The sequence below is a fragment of the Solanum lycopersicum genome, chromosome 2, assembly GCF_036512215.1.
Source record: "Solanum lycopersicum chromosome 2, SLM_r2.1".
Taxonomy (NCBI): domain Eukaryota; kingdom Viridiplantae; phylum Streptophyta; class Magnoliopsida; order Solanales; family Solanaceae; genus Solanum; species Solanum lycopersicum.
Window position 1 is genome coordinate 66,223,047 of NC_090801.1, and position 20,668 is coordinate 66,243,714.

At 32.0% G+C, this 20,668-nt stretch overlaps 3 protein-coding genes across 4 annotated transcripts; 1 reads left to right on the plus strand and 2 right to left on the minus strand.

Moving 5' to 3' along the window:
* Positions 1-3,353: 3,353 nt before the first annotated feature.
* On the minus strand, positions 3,354-5,575 carry LOC138342321 (uncharacterized). Its single transcript, XM_069294655.1, has 2 exons — positions 3,790-5,575; positions 3,354-3,442 (listed from the first exon to the last, which is right to left on the minus strand). Exons 1-2 carry the CDS (start codon positions 5,006-5,008, stop codon positions 3,408-3,410), a joined length of 1,254 nt encoding a protein of 417 aa, XP_069150756.1. The 5' UTR covers positions 5,009-5,575; the 3' UTR covers positions 3,354-3,407.
* A 7,285-nt stretch (positions 5,576-12,860) lies between these two features.
* Positions 12,861-17,209, plus strand: LOC101262766 (uncharacterized). 2 transcript variants are annotated; one of them, XM_004232202.5, is made up of 10 exons: positions 12,861-12,995; positions 13,140-13,333; positions 13,571-13,648; positions 13,748-14,194; positions 14,692-14,827; positions 15,019-15,181; positions 15,437-15,565; positions 15,744-15,938; positions 16,635-16,757; positions 16,840-17,209. In XM_004232202.5, the coding sequence occupies exons 2-10, from the start codon at positions 13,147-13,149 to the stop codon at positions 16,930-16,932; spliced, it is 1,551 nt and encodes a 516-aa protein (XP_004232250.1). In that variant the 5' UTR covers positions 12,861-12,995; positions 13,140-13,146; the 3' UTR covers positions 16,933-17,209. The 2 variants fall into 2 exon arrangements, with proteins under 2 accessions (XP_004232250.1, XP_069150011.1); XM_069293910.1 differs by having other exon boundaries at positions 13,140-13,276.
* Positions 17,210-18,119: 910 nt separating this feature from the next.
* Positions 18,120-20,304, minus strand: LOC101249044 (probable prolyl 4-hydroxylase 6). Its single transcript, XM_004233646.5, has 8 exons — positions 20,052-20,304; positions 19,886-19,972; positions 19,740-19,797; positions 19,309-19,413; positions 19,161-19,218; positions 18,907-19,082; positions 18,762-18,822; positions 18,120-18,589 (listed from the first exon to the last, which is right to left on the minus strand). Exons 1-8 carry the CDS (start codon positions 20,183-20,185, stop codon positions 18,294-18,296), a joined length of 975 nt encoding a protein of 324 aa, XP_004233694.1. The 5' UTR covers positions 20,186-20,304; the 3' UTR covers positions 18,120-18,293.
* Between the last annotated feature and the right edge of the window lie 364 nt (positions 20,305-20,668).

Genomic DNA, 20,668 nt, shown 5'->3' on the forward strand with positions numbered 1-20,668 from the left:
TTTAAATAGGTTTTCGCGTTGAGCCCTTTGAATCTCTTAAACGAAAAAGGGCCAAAAATACTTCTAAAATATGCGAAAATGTTTAAATAATATACCCCTATACTATGCAGAAATGTTTAAAAATTGTGAAAGCTTAATGTTTAAGCTTGAGAAACACCATTAATGGTGGACAATGAAAGAATGAAAACGATGCTAAGAGAGAAAGCAATCTCAGATTTCATATGTTGAGCAAAACTATCTCACGTGAATACAATGCTTAAGCCATATATATACACACACTACACACTTCTAGATCCTAACAGAATTTGAAACTAACTCTAACAGATTGAATAACTAACTAATAATATAACTAACTTCACTTCATGCATTCTGTAATTCTAAGTCTCAATACCCCCCCTCAAGTTGGAAGTGAGGGAGCAGCCACAGACAACTTGGACAGAACATTGGAGTGTTTGATTCCTGGTAGAGCTTTGGTTAGGATGTCAGCCAACTGTTGATCAGTATGTACATAGTGGAGAGTGATGAGCCCTTCTTGAAGTTTAGTCCTGACGAAATGGCAATCAATCTCAATGTGCTTAGTACGCTCATGGAAAACTGAATTTCGAGCAATGTGTAATGCAGACTGGCTATCACAAAACACTGAAAAAGAACCTGTAGAAGGGATGGTTAATTCATTGAACAACCTCTGTAACCAGACTAATTCACCAACAAGCTTCCTAAGAGATCTGTATTCAGCCTCAGCAGAAGATAAGGAGATGGTTTCTTGCTTCTTAGACTTCCAACTCACAGGACAATCACCAAGTAAAACTAGATATCCAGTAACAGATTTTCTAGAATCTGGACAGGAAGCCCAATCAGAGTCGCAAAAGGAACGAACAGTGTAATCAGCTGAGTTAGACATGAAGATTCCCAATGTAGGATCTTGTTTAAGATACCTCAACAGATGAAATGCTGCTTTCAAATGTGGTTCGCGAGGTGCATGCATAAACTGGCTAAGATGTTGAACACCATAAGCAATGTCAAGTCTTGTGTTTGTGAGAAAATTCAGCTTTCCAATAAGTTTTTGATAATATGCAGGGTCTGAGAGTAAAGAACCATCATCAGCTCTTAATTTGATCAGGGGATCAAGAGGTGAAGATAGGGGAGTAAGCTGAGCACAATTATACTCCTTAAGTAGATCGAGTGCAAACTTTCGTTGAGATACAAAAATACCATCATGTGTATACAGAACCTCCAAGCGCTTTCCTAGGTCTTTAATTTTGAATGTATAATGAAGAAAAGACTTTAAGTCATTAATTTCGACTAAGTCAGTCCCAGTGAGCAATACATCATCCACATAAATAGCCACAAATACAATGGAGGTTCTTGATTTCTTGTAGAACAAAGAGTAATCATTCATAGAGTGAGTATAACCTCTAGAGTTGAGAGCATCAGTCAGTTTTGCATACCATTGTCTGCTAGCTTGTTTAAGTCCATACAAGGATTTATTCAACTTGCAAACAAGCCTAGATTGACCAGTTCCTACACCTTCAGTAATAGCCAAACCTTGGGGAATGTCCATATAAACTTCTTCATGTAAGTCTCCATGGAGAAATGCATTATTAACATCTAATTGAAAAATATCCCAATGTTTCTTAGCTGCAGTGGCAAGTAAAGTTCTCACTGTTGTCATCTTTACGACTGGGGAAAATGTTTCATTATAATCAACCCCTGCATGTTGTGTATAGCCCTTCACTACCAGCCTTTCTTTTAGCCTCTCTACACTACCATCTGCTCTATGTTTTATCTTGTACACCCATTTACATCCAATAGGTTTCTTGCCAGGGGGTAGAGGTACCAGATCCCATGTATGATTGTCATGCAGTGCTAAGAACTCATTTGTCATAGTTGTTTGCCAGCCAGGATTCATTGTTGCTTCTTCATAAGATGAGGGCTCACAATCACAAGATATATTCATTACAAAAGACTGACTAGTAGGCAATAAATCCTTAGGAGCAACATGACTAGTGTGCTGAGAAGGGACACAAAGAGAACTGGATGATGGTGCATAGTGAATAAAATCTTTCAAGGATGATGGTGTTTTATGAACTCTAGAGGATTTTCTGAGAACAGGTTGTGTATTTGTGGGTGGTGATGTAGAAGTATGCACAGGAGATGTAGAACTAGACATAGAGTTGTTATCATGATTAGTAGGACATGAAGGAGTTGTAGAAGAGCTATCAGGAATGATAGTTGGAGCAGTTTCTTGTTGAGAATCATCAGGAATGTTGGAATAATAGAAAGGAAATGAAGGAAATGAAGCAGTATCAGTTGTCAAGGAAAAAGGAAAGACTGTCTCATGAAACACTACATCCCTTGATATATGGATTTTCTTAGTGGCTAAATTCAATACTTTATACCCTTTGGTATTAGGTGGATATCCTACAAAGACATGAGGACTTGTCTTTGGATCAAATTTGGTTCTGTGGACCTTTGGTGTGGTAGGATAGCATAAACAACCAAAGCTTCTTAAGTGAGAATAAGAAGGTACTACTTGATGTAACACTTCAATAGAAGATTTATTGTGAAGAATTGGTGAAGGGAGTCTGTTTACTATATAAGTTGCTGTTAGGATACACTCACCCCAATACTTGATTGGTAGTTTGGATTGAAATAACAAGGCCCTAGCAGTTTCAAGAAGGTATTTATGCTTCCTTTCTACAACACCATTTTGTTGTGGTGTGTGTGGGCAAGACTTTTGATGTATAATTCCTTTTGACTGAAAGAATGAACTTGCCTCATTGTTGGAGAATTCCAGACCATTGTCTGATCTAATGATCTTGATTGTAGTGTGAAATTGGGTTTCAATCATGAGTACAAAAGCTTGGATTACACTAAGGGCATTACTTTTGCAACTTAACAGATGTGTCCAGGTTGCCCTACTGTGATCATCAACTAAGGTAAGAAAGTATTTGTAGTTATCATGTGTTTTGATATGATATGGTCCCCAGAGATCTATATGCATTAGATCAAAACAATTTGGTGAAGTAGTGGTGCTATTGGAAAATGGTAGCCTAGACTGCCTAGCCATAGGACAAATTGGACAAAGGAAAGGTTGCTTTGGTGAAAATTTTACAGGTATAGAGGTTAATTTCTTCATTTTTATGAAAGGAACATGTCCTAATCTATAATGCCATAACAGGTCTGTAGTATTTTCATGAGACATAAAAGGATTAACAACAGAATTAGCATGAGACACAGAAGAATTGGAAATGTTATTTCTATTATCTTCAAACAACTTTGTTACATCAGAAGTGCAAGAATGGGAATGAGAACAAAGGTTTTTATTTTCTGTAAAGAAACAAGGAATAGAAGAATTTTTCTTTTGCAGACATTGAGAACATAGTAGATACAAACCATCATGTATTCTACCAATTTCCAGAGGCCTCCTCAGTGAAGGGGCCTGCAATAGACATAAAGAATTAGTAAAGAATGCAGTACATTTGAGGTGATCTGTCAAGGCACTGATAGAGATAAGATTGTAATGAAAGGTAGGTATGAAAAGTACATTGTTGAGTGTGATCCCAGAAGTCAATATTGTTTCTCCTACTTGTGTTACCTTAACTTTGTATCCATTAGGTAAGTTTACAAGTATAGGATATAGTATTGTGATAATTTTGGAGAGGTAACTCTTATCAAAAGTAATATGATGTGTTGCTCCAGAATCTAGTATCCACAAGTTAGTTTTTGTTTTGAAACAACCACATGAGTGTTTGCCATGATCAATTGAAGAATTACAAGCAATTATACCTGCAAAGTTGGCAGCAGCTCCAGCAGCTCCATTGTGAGATGATGTTGATGCAGATGTAGTGAAAGGATCCTTCATATTTCCTCCTCCTCCTTGGAAGGTTTGTAGCAAGTTGATCAAGTGAGTGTATTGTTCTGTTGACAGGTTATTTAGAGATCCATTTTGAGAAGAAATATCTTCTCTTTCGCTCGAGCATTCTCCATGAACATTTGCTGCAGTTCCTCTTCCCTTATACTTTCTGTAACTTGGAGTAAAGTTTGAGTTGGAGGTACCAGATCCTGGACTAGGAGATGGCTTCTCAGGGTAACCATGTAACTCGTAACACTTATCTTTTATATGTCCCAATCTCCTACAATATTCACAGAAAGGTCTTGTTCCTCTTCTCCCAGTGTTTTGTGTGTAGTTAGTCTGGAAGCCTCGTCCACCTGAGTTGCCGCCATTTTGTCGTGACTGTCCAATTGAAGAGCTAGCACACATTGAAGGTGGATCTGCGAAAAATTGGTTGTTAGGCTTAAATTCTCGCTGCTTCTCCTCCTGAATTAGGAGAGCAAATGCTTGACCCATGGAAGGTAATGGTTTCATCATGAGTATGCTGCCGCGAATGATGGTATATGCTTCATTAAGCCCCATGAGGAATTGAATTAATCGTCTATCATGTTCTGCTTTGTATACAGTATCCTTGGCACCACAAGTGCATAAACAATTGCACTGATTCTTTACACACAAGTTGTTCAGTTCCTCCCAAAGTTTCTTCATCTTGGTGTAGTAGGAAGTGATATCTAGAGATCTCTGACTTAGATCGTTAATCTCCTTCTGGATCTGATATAATCTTGCACCATTTGTTTGATCATATCGATCCTTTAGTTCACTCCACAATTCCAGTGAATCGAAAACGTATTCAACACTATCAGCAATGTCCTTGCTTAGAGAGTTGAGGATCCATGAAGTAACCATGGCATCACATCTTTCCCATTGGCGATAATTTGGAGAAGTTGATGATGGTTTCAAGCACTCTCCATTGATGAAGCCCAACTTATTCTTTACTGACAAGGAACGAAGAACACCTCGCTTCCATGAGCTAAAACCTATTCCATCGAAAGGAACAGGTACCAACACTGCACCTGCACTATCAGAAGGATGAATATACAGCTGACCTCCCACATCAAAAGAAGGAGGAGGAGGAACAGAGGAATCAACATTTGTTTCAATTACTTCAACCATTATGAGAGTTGTGAAGATCAGAAGCTAGATCAAGACAAAATACAACCAATGGATTGAACACGAAGATAGAAACAGATCACGATTTGAAGAAGAAGAATTCTGTGAATTGAAACTTGATCGAGATAAGAACACGAAGGCAAGAACAGATCACAATTCATCGTGGCTCTGATACCATGTGAAAGCTTAATGTTTAAGCTTGAGAAACACCATTAATGGTGGACAATGAAAGAATGAAAACGATGCTAAGAGAGAAAGCAATCTCAGATTTCATATGTTGAGCAAAACTATCTCACGTGAATACAATGCTTAAGCCATATATATACACACACTACACACTTCTAGATCCTAACAGAATTTGAAACTAACTCTAACAGATTGAATAACTAACTAATAATATAACTAACTTCACTTCATGCATTCTGTAATTCTAAGTCTCAATAAAAATACCCCTCGGTTATTTTTTTGGTCCAATATTATCCTTTAAACTAATATTTTTTAATTATTATATCTATTATTTATTACGTAACGTCTTTCTATTGGATAAAATTAAATTCCAACACACCAAATTTTGGGATCTCCTGCCCACCCAACCCACATTGACATTCTTTTACCCAAATCCAATTAAAAGATTTTTTTTGTTATTTTTTATTCTTTTACCCAAATCCAATTAAAAGATCTTTTTTATTTTTGATGGATCTTTTAATTGGGTTTGGATCAAGGAGTGTCAATATGGCTCAGGTGAGTAAGAGAAAGTTTAGTGGGTTGAAATTTAACTTTATCCAATAAGAAAATGTCATGTAATAATTATTATATATAATAATTAATAAAATATGATGTTAGTTTAAAGAGTAGTATTGGACCAAAAAAGTTCCTTATTTCTATATTGTTTATTTGATTTTTACTTTGACATAAAACTTAAGAAAATAAAAATATTTTTTAAAAAATAAGACAAAAAAACAAGGAAACTGAAAAGACCTATGATTATGGATGACAAAAGATTTGCCACCGCACTGCAACTCTTATTGGTACGCCATCCGAAATCTTATCATAGCTAGACGTTAACATAAATTAAATAAAATATAAGACACATTTTTCACATATAAATTTGATTAATTTAAACGTCGCGCGGTCAAGCGGAGGAAAGTAGGTCATCAAGTACAGTAAAGTGAGATTTTTTTTTTCTTTTTTTAAAATTTCGACATGTTTGTTTAGAGAATGTTAACTGATCAATCATAAAAAAAAAAAATTGTAATTTTTCTTCCATTAACTTTACCACCAATTTTGTAAAAAATAAAATAAAATATTACAATTGATATGTGTTTTCATTTTCAAACACGCATTTCCATGCAACTTAATCAATTGGGGACCTCAACTTACTGCTTTATTACGCTAGAATTAGCCACACCCTTAATTATTGGTGTTAACTAAAGTTGTAGGACATAGCAGTACTGACATTAGGAGGCAAGACTTTTAAGTAAAATACAAATTAAATTTATCAACTTTTAATCCGCAAAAATAGACACCATTTTATTTGTTATTAACATTTCATGCCCTAGTATGCACTTAATTTGTCATGATCAGAAGAAAGAAAAAGAGGGTCTTGTTCTTATTTTTTTCTAGAATTTTTCCCATGGAATTGTGACATCATAAACAGTTGTTGTGTGGTAATATAGTATGAATTAACCATTTAAAAAAATTAGAAACAGCAATACATTTTTTTTTTAAAAAAAGGATCAAATTCACCAGTGCATTATTGATGAAAAAACATTAATCAATATACTCGTAATATCCAATTGTGTACTACTCTTATGTCAGATCAAATGATTGAACAAGAAGTCAGAGTTTGACACTCACACATTGTATCATTTTTTTAACACCTCATACATATTATTGCATCAACGAATTATATATTGGATGAATTTATGAGTGTACTTTAATTTATCTTGACGTTAAATTTTTGTTAATGTGATATTAGAGTTAGATTTACCTTTGTTTTTAACAAATAATTCAATGTTGAGGTCTCATTTATATTATTCACATTATGAACATTGTCAAGGATCTGTTTGGAAAGTCACATGTAATTGAAATTGATGTAATTATTAAGGTAATAAATATTGATCTACTAATTACACGATCTAGTAATTACACAAACTTGTTTGATTGTCAAAGTGTATCTATAATATAATTACACATGTTGTGTTTGCATGCACAATCACAATCATAAAATTATATTAAATTTTAAAAATAAAAATTGATTATTTAGAATTTATATAAACTAAGAAACTTTATAAATAATATTAAATTAAATATTTAAGAAATATGTTCTTAACTAATATTATGAAAAAGTTATTGTTTTATATTTATTCAAATTAATATATTTCGAATGAATTGATCATAAAAAATAAAAGTATGAAGTTTCTATGAACATCGTGAAATGCATGTTATATAATAATATCATAAATTATTAAATATTCGACAAAAATATAATTTATCAAGTCTAATTAAAAATGACTTGCAATGCGAATTCATTATTACTAAAACAAACGAAACTGAAAATATATCATAAGTTATAAATTTAAAACAAAAAATTCAACATAGCATACATAAATATAATTTATTTTATATTTTGTTTTATTTAAAAAAAAATATAAATCTATAACCTTACTTAAAAATAAATCTATTTTATTAAAAATTAAAATAGTAATAAAATTATGCTAATGAAAAAATAAGCATGGCATAAAGAAATAAATAATATGAAAAAAATGACATAAAATTCCGTGAAGTAAGGTTGAGAACGAGAATAAAATAAAATATTTTATAATATAAATAAACAATAAACTTCTAGAAAATTTTAGAATATTAAGAATAAAAAGAGACCTTAAAATAATATAAGTGAAAAAAAAAACGAAAAAACAATAATAGAATTTAAAAAAATAAAGGTAATCAATTGATAATTACCCCTTTTACGATCTCTTTATGTAAATTGAAGAGTCCTTTTACGATCTCTGTTTGTAAATTGAAGAGTGTAATTACCCCTATCAATTATACCAATTACCTGCCGATCAAGTAATTACTTTGTTCAACTAAGCATGACAGACAGTGTTACTACACCAATTACACTAAATCCAATTATTAAGGTGTATTTCCAAACGTTTCGGATAAAACATCTTCATTTGTCAGGCTTGAACCTATGTGCCTCTGCCATTGCATATATAGTCCCAACGCATCAGCTAGACAAAGTAACTGATTTTACGACAAGAGTCAAATAAAAGACAACTTTTGAGTAAAATCACCATCTAATAAATAGTTTAGGGTCATTTTGCACTTCTGTTACTATTTTGGGCTAGTCTTTTAATTTATTCTTAAGGTAAATAAAATAAAAATAAAAATATGCAGATTATAAATTTATATTTTTGTGTCATGTGTGAGAATAAAATGTTGCATATTACCGTTTTTTTTTAAAAAAAAACAACCAAATTATGCAGAAAATATGTGAGGCCATTTCCGACAGCTAGACAGGTGTTGTCATTACTACTTTTATTTAGTTTAGAAAAAATAAGGAAATTATACATTTATTTCTTCTTCCATCTTGTGCTGACTTTGGACCAAATCACCAAATTTGATATTTATAAATTTGAGCAACTACCACTGTATCTCTTATAACGACATCAACACTCACTCCCTCCACGTTAACCAATCACCATACTATTTATAATGATACCATCAGAGATTATGGTAAAATGATAGTTGTTAGTCAATGATCGTAGATTTGAATTTTCTAATTAAAGAATCTTCTTTATTAAATAACGTTTAATTATTTTTAAATTTAATCAGACTTTAATATAAATATTAAACATCGAATAAAAAAATATATTTATAATGACTATTCACTAGATGCACTTGATGAAGGGATCAAATGATAGCATCAAATCAAATCCTATATGCACTATCTCCGTTTGCCTAAAGATCTTATTATTATTTTATATCAAATAAGTAAGTAGTAGTATTTGTTTATAATATTCTCTTGTTATTTTAAGTTTAAACTTGAAATATAAAATTCATAATCTTTTTTTTACTCCTTAAACTTCAATTATGTTTTCATATTCAAACACACAACTTCAAATTTCAAATACATTTTTTTAAAAAAACTTCACTTTAAAAAAAATTCAACAGTATATATGTTTGCCCATAGATCTTATTTCTCAAATAAGTAGTAGTAATTGTTTATAAGATTGTCTCGTTATTTTAACTTCAAACTCGAAATATAAAAATTTAAAGTTTTAAAAAATAGATTATTTTAGTTTACACTCTTGAAACTTCATTTGTATTTCTATATTCAATCACACAACTTTAATTTTTAAATATTTATTTTAATACTTGATATAAAATATATCTCTTTTTTTTTTTTCAAATATCAACCGAATCATGTTAGTTAGAAATAAGATCCTCAAACTGGTCGAAGAGCTCGTAGGTTGGTACTACATCTAAGAGCCCAACTGGTCCAAGGTCTCTTTAATGGGCTGGCCCATATTGAGCAAAAATACCGAGAAGTGGGTCCACAAATTAAATAACAACACGTGGGACTGACTTACAACGTTGTTCCCTCTTCCTTTTTATTAAAGAAACGAACGCGTTAGTTTCACGGACCATTTCTTCGACTCTTCAAAGGTCGTGCAGGTCACCTATTTTAAACCTAACAACTCCCACTCCTAACGTAAACATACACACCTTCACGCGCCAACTAATTTATACCACCTCCGTTTATAAAAGGATGATCTAATTTGACTTAGAACGGAGTTTAAAAAAAAATAATTTAATTTCGTGGTTCAAAATTAAAGTTATGTTAAATGTACCAAAACATCCTTAATTTTGTGGTTTTAAAAACATGACACATGAAAAATTAAAGTTAAAGATTGCTAAAAAAAATGGGACATTCTTTTAAAACAAACAAAAAAGAAAATAGGGACGTTCTTTTTCAAAACGAAAGGAACAATTATTTACTCTGTTCGTCTATAATTAATTTTCATGATTTTCTTTTATAGAGTCAAACTATAAGAACTTTTATGATGTATAGTTTTTTGAATATCTATTTTTTTTAAAAAAAATATATTAACTTAATATAATTTAATTTAACTTTAAAAATTAATCAAATTAACTTTCGAAAAACGTAACGTGAAAAACAAAAGGTGAACTGAGGGAGTAATACTTAATTGTGATCATTTAGTAAGCAGAATATTTTTTTGTACATATAGTGAGTTAATATAAACATGGAATATGAATAAATTCTTTAGTCTTTTAGCCAAATTCATTGTGTCTTGTTTTTAATTTGCTTTATTAATATTATATTAACTTTTCCAAAAGCTAAAGCGGTAATGGGTAGATTATTAATTTGCATTTATTTAGAGATTCGACGATTCTTAAACTTTATCTATTATTTATACTCTAATGATAAATTAACTTATTTTATATACATAAAATAATTTATATCAAAATACTATATCTCGAATCAACCAAATTGACCCTAAAGAGTAAAGAATCTATGTAGGAAATAACATGTGAAAAATTTCTTAATTAGTTGTAAAATTGCACGAAGTCATTTGTGATGTCTGATTCTTGTGATTGTGACAAAAACGGAAAGGTAATTAATAAATTAGTTGTCTTCTAATTTAAAGGGAGACTCCTTTTGCCCTTTATTTATGTTGTCACTTCACGTACGTTAGCTTCAACTAGTAAAGAATAAAGTAAAATAGTTTTCCTTTTAAATAATAAAATACGATAGTTCGATTTGTTATTTTTATTTTTTTTATTAATAATATATAATATTGGTTTTTGAGTTAGCTGGTATACTTCAACTAACTCTATGGATTGTAATCCAGCAACAATTGTAATACAATATAAATTTAATTATTCACATCTTTATTTTATTGGATTAAAGTTTGATTTTAATCATTCCTCCTCCATTTTTTCTCTCTCTGCTCGCAACTTTTTTTTTTTTTTTTTGTCTTTTTTAACAAAAGTTGTAGTACAATAAATTACTGATTTATTTTTAAAATTTCTCAAATTTGAGTAGAAAACGACAATACTTTTTAAAATCCAAACCAATAAATAAAAGTTTGATCTCTTTGGATGTTTGTGTTTCTGGCCGGTGCTGACATTCTTGCGGTGATTTGAGAAAACTACATATTATATGTCGATGTCGGAATGAAATAAAAAATTTCACGGATTAAATTTAAGATTAATAAAAAAATAATTTTATTATTTATATGTAATATAATTTTTTAATGAAAAATATTCAGTGTTTTTTAGTTTATCTACGTAGCTATGCCAATTGCCAATGCATGTCCCAACAGATTAATATTTTAAAAAAAAAGAATATCCCGTCAATATACCTAAATCAACTTTTCTTTTAAAAAAATTACTGTTTAGCCGTCGTATTATAATATAAATTTACGATACTTATTTTCAAAAAATGTGTTCAAATTCAACATTTTTGTGCTATTTTTGTACAGCCTCTGTCCATTCTGTTGAGCTTATTACTTGTATTAAACGTAATTACTTCAAAAATACTTGTCTTTTTTTTTTATAACAAAAATAAGAGAGGATTACTCCTTTCCATTTTGTAATTTTAATAGTCCATAATCTAGTAGTTGTGGAAAAAGATTATGTGGTGAAGCAAGAGGCTTGACTCCGTTTATTATAATTTAAGTATTATAGTTTAAGTAGTCACTACGAAAATAAAATTCATTTTGTAATTTTAAACTAAAAATTCTTGTAATGCATCAAAAGCATCATTTGATTCTTATCATATTAAACAAATCGTGTAAAAATATTAATAGTAATTCTTATTATCTCATAAACCAGTTTCCTAGTTGAAGTGAGGATAAAGAAAAAAATTTGCATGTGAGGTATTAATTGAGTGACTTATAATAAATCAATCCAATTAAAAAAGTTATCAAATGCAGAAAGATGCAGTGTTTTAAAAAACAGACTAAAGCAAAAGCAAAATAATTAAATTGAAAAGCAACAAAGTAATTAATGAGAACCAAGAATAAAATAAGGTTAATTTCACTCTCACCAAATTATTCTTTTAGTTAATGTTTCCTCTTTTTTTCTTTCTTTCTTTTTTTTAAGGCAGAAGGTGCTCAAAAAGAAATTGAAACTTCTTGACTACTTATATGTTTTTCCAGAATTTATATATATATATATATAATTTATATGTAAAATTAAAAGTATCCTACAAAAAATTGTAGAAAGTAGTAATAAGTTGTTGGTAAAATAAGTTCTTTCCAAAAAATAAAAATGTAGTTGCAAGTCATTTTTATTTTCTATGAGATATCTTCATCTGATTTTCAACATAATTCTATTCGTTCCTCGTCATTTTAAACGTGATTATCTTTTTATTAATTAAAATGATCGTTCATTTATGGACACGAACCGAACTACTTAAGCATATATTCTCTCAATACACATAAAGGAAGATAAGTTTATTATTCTCTCGGTATAAATTTATTTCTTCATATTTAACCTAACACGTTTTTAGAAAATAATACTTCAAGTATTATTACAGTTCATAATAATTAAGTCGTCTGATTTATTACAAATAAATAATACTTAATAATAAAAAGAGAAATAATATAAAATATTAACTTGTTTAGTTTGCTAATCTGAACAAATAAAAATAAATATATATTCTTTGTAGTTTGTACCGTAAAGAAGGAGGAGGGAACAAAATGAGTAATTTAAAAAGTTGTTTTTTTACCCTCTCCTGAAAGCTTTACCTACCCTCTTTGTTTCTTATAAATTCAAATAAAGTGTAAAAGAGATAAAATTGAAAAAAAAAGAGTATAAAGGGGTAAAAATTAAAGCGCGTAGTGGTGAATATTGGTAGGTACATGGCATTTATATAGGAAGAGCTGGAACGTTCGTACCCAATACTAATCATCCAGAGTCGGAAGCATTTTGTCGTTGACGAATCATCCACTTTCAGGTCCTAACTCAACTATTTACTTTAAACCCATTTTTATATAAACTTCTCTTCTCGCCAAATTGTTGCATTTCAGAATTTTATACCAAAACCCCAAAAATTAATAATCAACAATCTGCTATCGGGGACATTTTTTTTTTTTTACAGGTGAAAGATGGGAGCATGTGCATCGAAACCTAATGGGTGTGTAGGAATTAGGGGTCGGAGGCTTGTTCGTCGGAAGAGACACAGAGTTAGTAGAAAGAGAAATGTATCGAAGACTCATTCGGCTTCTCAAAATCTCAGTAAGATTGAACCATCTTCTTCAGCTGATCATTCTTACTCTAATCCTGCTTTTCAAGGTATTATTACAAATCATCAGTTTTAATTCAAGACATTTTCAAATGAATTTAGGATTTGAGGTCTCAAATTAGTTTACAATGATAACTGGGTGCACAATCAAATAGTTATAAAATTTAAATGAAATTTTAATACAATCAATTTGGTTGAGTTTCCAATCTGTTGTGACGAATAGTCAACACCCTAATGTAATTGTTTCTATTTATATAGAGCATAACTCGATTTTGTGCCCTAAACAGGAAATGCAGAGTCTTGGTTCGACCCGGAGATGGTGGTTGAATCTGACTGTGAGGATGATTTTCATAGTGTACAAGATGGTAAGTCATCTGCCTCGTTAGAACTTTGTAGTCATTGCATTGGTTGGGCAGGAAGATCTCTAATCAATGTTATATATATATATATTTCAAAATGTGCAGTTTTTTCTCAAAATGGATCTTTTTCAACTGGGGTTTCTCCAAGGTTTTCTGATTTTGTGTATCACAATGGCAATGCTGCTTCTGACCTCTCCGAGAAACATGAACAGCCAAATGGAAGTGAAGAATCAAGTGTTGTTAAAGAGGGTGTTGTAAAGAGATATTTTTCAGCAGATTCTCAACTTAAGTCCAATTCTCAAACTGAGATGGATGACCCAAGTCTTAATGATAAAACACCCCGAAGCATGGATGGTGGTGCTAGGGTTGAAACAGGAATTTTCCACAATTGTGGAAGACAAAATCCGTGTCTGCCTTGTCTTGCTTGTGTTGCCTCTTCGGATGAAAAGAAAAAGTCTCTAAACCCGATCTCACCACGCAGCCGGAAAAAATCATCCCTAACCCAGATGTTATCTTTTAAATGGAGAGAAACAAATTCAAGTTCTGCATTATGTAAGCTCTTTTACCTTGTATATACTGTTAATGGCAGCCAGTGTGTGAAATTGACTACTTTCCTTGCCTAAACCACGTTTGAAATGTTTATAGGATTTTGAGATTAAAATGTTGGACTGAGATGAGTGTAAATAGAACAACATGGTTAGGGTTCGTATAGCCGAGGCCAAAATGTTAGGGACTGTGGCATAGTTGTAGCAGCAGCAGTAGTTGTTGTAATCAACCTTGAACTTATGGAATCGTATATTAAGAGAATAAACCATTATATTAGGTAATTTGCATTAAGTAGAATAGAAAGAATGTACTATGCTGATACTTCATCTTGAGTTGATAGTCATATTTGTGACCCACACATAAAAGCTGTAACTTGTCTAAGCGTACATTGAATCATAGACAACAATTGAAGGTGTTGATTGTATCTACATAGTGCTACAAGCTACAACTGGATTCACTTTAATTGTTTTATGTTACTGACTTGTCTGCTTTTCATACTCCAGTGTCACCAAAGACTGTTCTGCAAAGACCAATAGCTGGTTCTCAAATTCCTTGTAGCCCGTTGGGACGGAAAATGGCTAACTGCTGGTCATCCGTTGAGCCAAATACTTTCAAGATCCGTGGTAAAAATTTCTTCAGGTAAGAGAATACTACTGATGAGGGTCTCCATCTGTGAGATAATTTTTTTTTTTTCTAAACAAGATTTGTGGCATATGACTATAAATCTATAATAGGCATTTCTCCGACTCTGCCATTTCTTTTTCAAGTATATTCCAAGTTTGTTTTGCTCAATTGAATATTAAGTTCAATCCCTCTTAATTCTTTGACAGGGATAAGAAGAAAGACTTTGCTTTAAATTGTGCTGCATTTTATCCTTTTGGTGCTGATTTATTCTTATCACCACGGAAAATTGATCATATTGCACGTTTTGTGGAACTTCCAGCCATCGATTCATCCAGTGAAGTTCCATCCATTCTTGTTGTAAATCTTCAGGTATTTGGATGCCACTAATTTTTCTTCACATTGTTATATCAGTGTATACTTCAAAACACTGTTGAAGTATATTGTCTCATATTTGATGCACAATTACATCTTCCTCAGATATTAGATTTGTTTTTTATTGCTCAGATTTGGCATTTAAAACCTGCCCCAGAGAAGATGCTGGCAGTATTTATTTATTTTTTGGAGAATTCATACTACTAATGATTTGCATTCCCCAAACAATGATTGACTGCTTTTACATCTCAGATACCATTGTACCCTCCTGCAATCTTCCAAAATGAATATGATGGAGAAGGGATGAATTTTGTTCTCTACTTCAAACTTTCAGAAAATTACTCCACGGAAATGCCAGTCCAATTTCAAGAAAATCTCCAGGTATGATGGTGAATTTTCTTTACACATTTTGTGATTTCTTAACAAGTAGCACTTAGCAAGATTACCTCTTCCTGTAACGAGATAGGAGTATATTTGATTTTACTGTGTACATACATAATTTTCTATTTCTATATGAATTGCTGATTCGTTATTCTTTTTCTTGCTATCTGTGGGACAGAGGTTAATACATGATGAAATAGAGAAGATCAAAGGCTTTCCCAGGGATACAAATGCACCCTTCAGGGAAAGATTGAAATTCTTGGGCCGAGTTGTAAACACAGAGGATCTTCAATTAAGTGCGGCTGAGAAGAAACTCTTGAATGCATACAATGAAAAGCCTGTGCTCTCACGTCCTCAACATGAATTCTATTTGGTAAGTTAATTTAGAAACTCTGTATTACAGTTTTTTCTTATGACTTGGTTATATCTAGCCTCTGGAAATAGCGAACTCTGATCCACCTTCAGTGAGACCAGCGGTGGAACCAGAATTTGAAGCTTATTCTGAATTCTTCAGTCTTTAAGTTATTGGGTTCTAAATTGATAATTTGGAAATATTCAATGGATTTTTAATACTAATATAAAGTTCGAACCAAAGTTACTGGGTTTGGCCGAATCCTAACCAATACTCTCCCTCTATCCCTGCATGAGTAAAAGATGATATGTTGTATCGCATATAAACTACATCACCTTCTAACTTCTATGGAAAGATAATGGTTTCAATAGTACTTACCAAATAACAAAAGTAAGCACCGAACCAAAGCGCCAAGAGGGATCCATTGTCAAGTAATTAAAATATATAGTAGTCAAAATTTCCGATGAAGTGATGTCTCTTAACACCCCCTTTGCTCAACGTGGGTCTGCCCCTGGTTGTGGTGTCTGGACAAAAGAATATTCAAACAAATCTTTCCAATTACATTTTCTTGATGCATATAGATTGACAGCTTATACTTTTTACCTTTTTGCAAGGACAATCACTCCTTTTGTGTACAAACATTCATGTATTTGGCACATAAGATCAAACATATTTCCTTCGTGTTCATACTGAAATTTTTTAATGTTGGCTATGCAGGGAGAAAACTATTTTGAGATTGATTTGGACATTCATAGATTCAATTATCTCGCAAGAAAAGGAGTGGAATCATTTAAAGACAGATTGAAAAACTGTGTCCTTGACTTCGGTCTGACAATTCAGGTAGCTATTAACATTTCTAAGTTTGGATTTGATTACCTCTTGAAGAATTGTATCTGATATTACTTGGTAAAATGTGGTGCAGGGAAACAAGGCAGAGGATTTACCAGAAAATATGTTGTGTTGTATTAGAATGAATGAGATCGATTACGCCAAGTATCACCAACTTGGCTTCTAAACCATGGCATACTATAGGGAATTTTTCTCTTCCCTTCTATTAAATTAAATTTCCATCTGAAATGTATAGCCATTGGCCATTTTTGGGTCTCTATCCTGTAATGTAATGCTAACGCAGTAAATGAAGAAGAATATTTCTTCAATATTTGGTGTTACAGATCCCATGTTGTAGCATTTTGGAGACATGTTCTCAACTCTTCATGAGGATTTTGCTTACTGGATCCAACTTTGTCCATTCGATTCATTTCATTGAATGAAAAAAGGAAATTGACAAATAATTTTATCATTGTGTATTCGTGATTCATGCTTGGTCTCAAATTCAATTTAACGCGATAACAATTGAAACATGAATATATGGCTATGAATCTTTAAGAGACGGGAGTTTTAGCGCATCGTCCAAAAATGGCAATAAAAGAACACCTCGGTGTCTTACTTTGGGATGCTTTCTCATTTGTTTCCATTCCGACAGAATTGGTTGCAACATTTGATGTTCCATGAACCGTTGTTGTTGTTGTTGGTGGTGGCGGCTCGCGTCCCGCGGGTCTATTGTCCCAAATGTGTCCGGATGATCCTTGTCGCCGGAATGAGTATGCTGATCTCTCTAATGTAGTCATAAATTTATTTATCAGAAAAAGTTGGGATGTTTGATAGAATATTTCTATCTGTTTTTCTGGGTTTATGTTTTATAACTTCATTAGTTCTTCTTAATCTAATTTAACGATTTTTTGTGGGCTATTCCATCTTTACACCTGTTTTCCCCTGCTTTATCTCTGTGCTTGGCACTTGGCATATTCTTGCACATGTTTTTTCCTTCCATATTTTGTAGTATGAAATAATTTAGCAGATCTTGCACAGTTAGATTGGGGGCACATGGACATTCTTTTATCCTAAGTTGATTCTTATCCATTTTATCTTTTATCTATTTTTGTGTATTTGCAATTACTATGTTTTTTTATACCAAAAGTGATAGGTATTAAGAATGTTGATAATTCTAACTAGCGAGCGAGACCCGTAACAAGTTACGGCTTTAATTAGTAGCTTAAAACCAAAATAAATTGGAAGCTTAGTTTTTTAATTTTTTTTATAGTATACCAAATTGTTTTTTTAATTTTGTGGTTTTAAACTCAAATTTAAAAATTGACCCAAAAAATGAAACATTCTTTTAAGATTTCGAAACAAACTAAAAAAAATACACAATAAAATTTATTGCTTTGGAGCATTTTTAAAAGGCGTTGAGCTGCCCCTGATTCATTCAAGTGCACAACTGAATTTAGCTTTAGTTCTATGTCTTGATACACATTAATTTAGGATGTGTTGTGCTAAAAGATGCAGAAAATGCATGTATAGATTTCTAATTTTCTATCATGAACAAACATTACAGCTCTTTCTGCATTGACCTACATGTTGTTCAGTGCCAACCATGTATAACGGATTTTCATCACATTCACCAGTAGCAGCCCAACTGGAGCAATCAGGATGCGCATCGATACACTTGTCAGCTGATGGAATACTGTCATAGGACCTTACATGAATCCACTTTGTAGCAGACCACTTCTCACCTTCAATCACTGGGCAACTTCCGTGCAAGCTCAAACGATCAGTTGTTGCATTAATATGTAGATTGAAAAACAACAACGCATCGCCTTTCCTTGGTTTTACTGCAAATTTATGTCAGAATAAAGTCTAGTCTCACTTAATTTGTGACACTTTGTATTTCAGTAGGTTCAACTGTATCTAGTGTTTTCAATATACTGAAATTCACTACAATTTCAATGAATATGCTGATGGACACTGACTAGTCTACAGACTTTACATTAAAATGCACCGTACCTGCAAAGCCATCTTTAGCACAATTAGACCAATCATCACCCTTTGGCTGAGAATCTGCAGCCTGTAGTTTTAGAAGAAAGGAGAATTAATAGTCTCAAGTAGTTGAAGCGAAAAAAACAGGAAAATCATACAAAATTGGAAATACCTCTGATCTAGGAAAAACTGTTTCTCCACCCTTATCAACATCTGACAAATACATAAGGAGAGTAGCTATACGATGACCGCCTATCTCTTTATTAATTTTGTCCGTAAAAAAATCAAAATGTGGCTCGTATTTTTGCCCATGTTCATAATGCAATATCTGCATTGGTTCTCCATTCTCTGATTGACAAGTTCGCGTAAAAATAAGAATTTATAGAGATGAAGCCTATCAATGTCACAGATGTAGTGTTAAAGTACCTTCAGGGAGAAATGTCCAGGCAGCTATTCTGGCTTCCACATTAGCAACAACTTCATCCTTTAATAAAGATCAACAAAAGTTTCAACACTAACAAAATAGTTGAAATGAAATTGCAGCATAGAAAAGAGGTATGTATAGCTCATGAACCTGAGCTTTGTTGAGAAATGTGCCACTACTTGTCCGATATTCACTCTCTATGCTCTTCCCTGTTTCAAGGTCAGTTACCATGGATTTCTCCAGATGATCTTTAGCCTTCTCGTACAGATTCACCAAAGCCAATATGATTCAAAGGCAAAAAATTTCAGAAGTGAAATAGTTTCGAGATGATTAGGGCTCGAATATATATATACATATAGAAGACACTAACTTTACATCCAAATTCCAATGATATATGTAATCTCACATGTGAAGTCTAGTGGGACTTGTAAAAACGTAGATAGGATATTTCAGAAAGATCCTCGACTTAAGTAATAGTTCATAAGAAATTATTTTCTCTCAAAATGACCTTTATTTGCATAACTAAAACTCCCACTCATTTCAGAACGAAAGAGAGGGAGCAGAGTAAGAAAAAGGCTAACCAGAGAGATGAAATGATCACACTCTTCATTTGTCAAAAAATTCCTATATATAAAAACTCTGCATAAATTCAAAATCATTATCAGGGCTCCATAACATAAATCTTCATTCTCAGGAAATCAGCCATATGTAATTTATATAAACAAACCTTGGGTGCCATGAAATTTGAGTTACCCTTGTTGGATCAATTGGAGTCGACAAGGAATTAGTCGTCAATTTCAAAATCGACGTTTTTCTATAAGGAAAAAAAAAAGCATTCATCAAAGCTGTAATCAGTAAAAGATGAAGAGGGAAAGTGGAGATAGAATGAGTACATTTCTTTATTGCCATTCCATAAGGAAAATTGAGGTGAAGAATGAGATAGATGAGGAAAAAGGGCAATGAAACAGAGGGAGAATAGAAGACAACAATCCATCGAACAACACAGAGTGTTACACCAAGTCGTCATTTCAAATTTTTTCAATAAGAAAAGTGATTTTGCAACTCTTAATGATCATATGACAAATCTAATTCAAAAGTAAATTAGTTTTCATTGGAGAGATCTTTCGTGGATTACTTTAATTTTCTGTTATTAGATTAAGGTAAGTTTCTTTTATTGCCAGAGTACAATGTGAAAAAAAGGAGATTACTTTTTTGGTAGATGACATTGAACATAAAAAGGGAAAATACTTTATGCTACTTCATATCTTTTTTTGGGAAAAAAATATGTGTTTTTTATACTGCAAATTGCAAACAGTCAAATATTACTTAAATTAGTATTAACTCTGGCCAACAATATTTATTCTATATTGATTTTATATATTTTTAAAAAACTTATAAATAAAACAATATTATTTTTTAAATATAATATTTTAAAATATATAATAGAGAATTTATTATAATTATGATAAAATTAAATAAAAAATTATTTATTAACTTTATAAAGTAAACA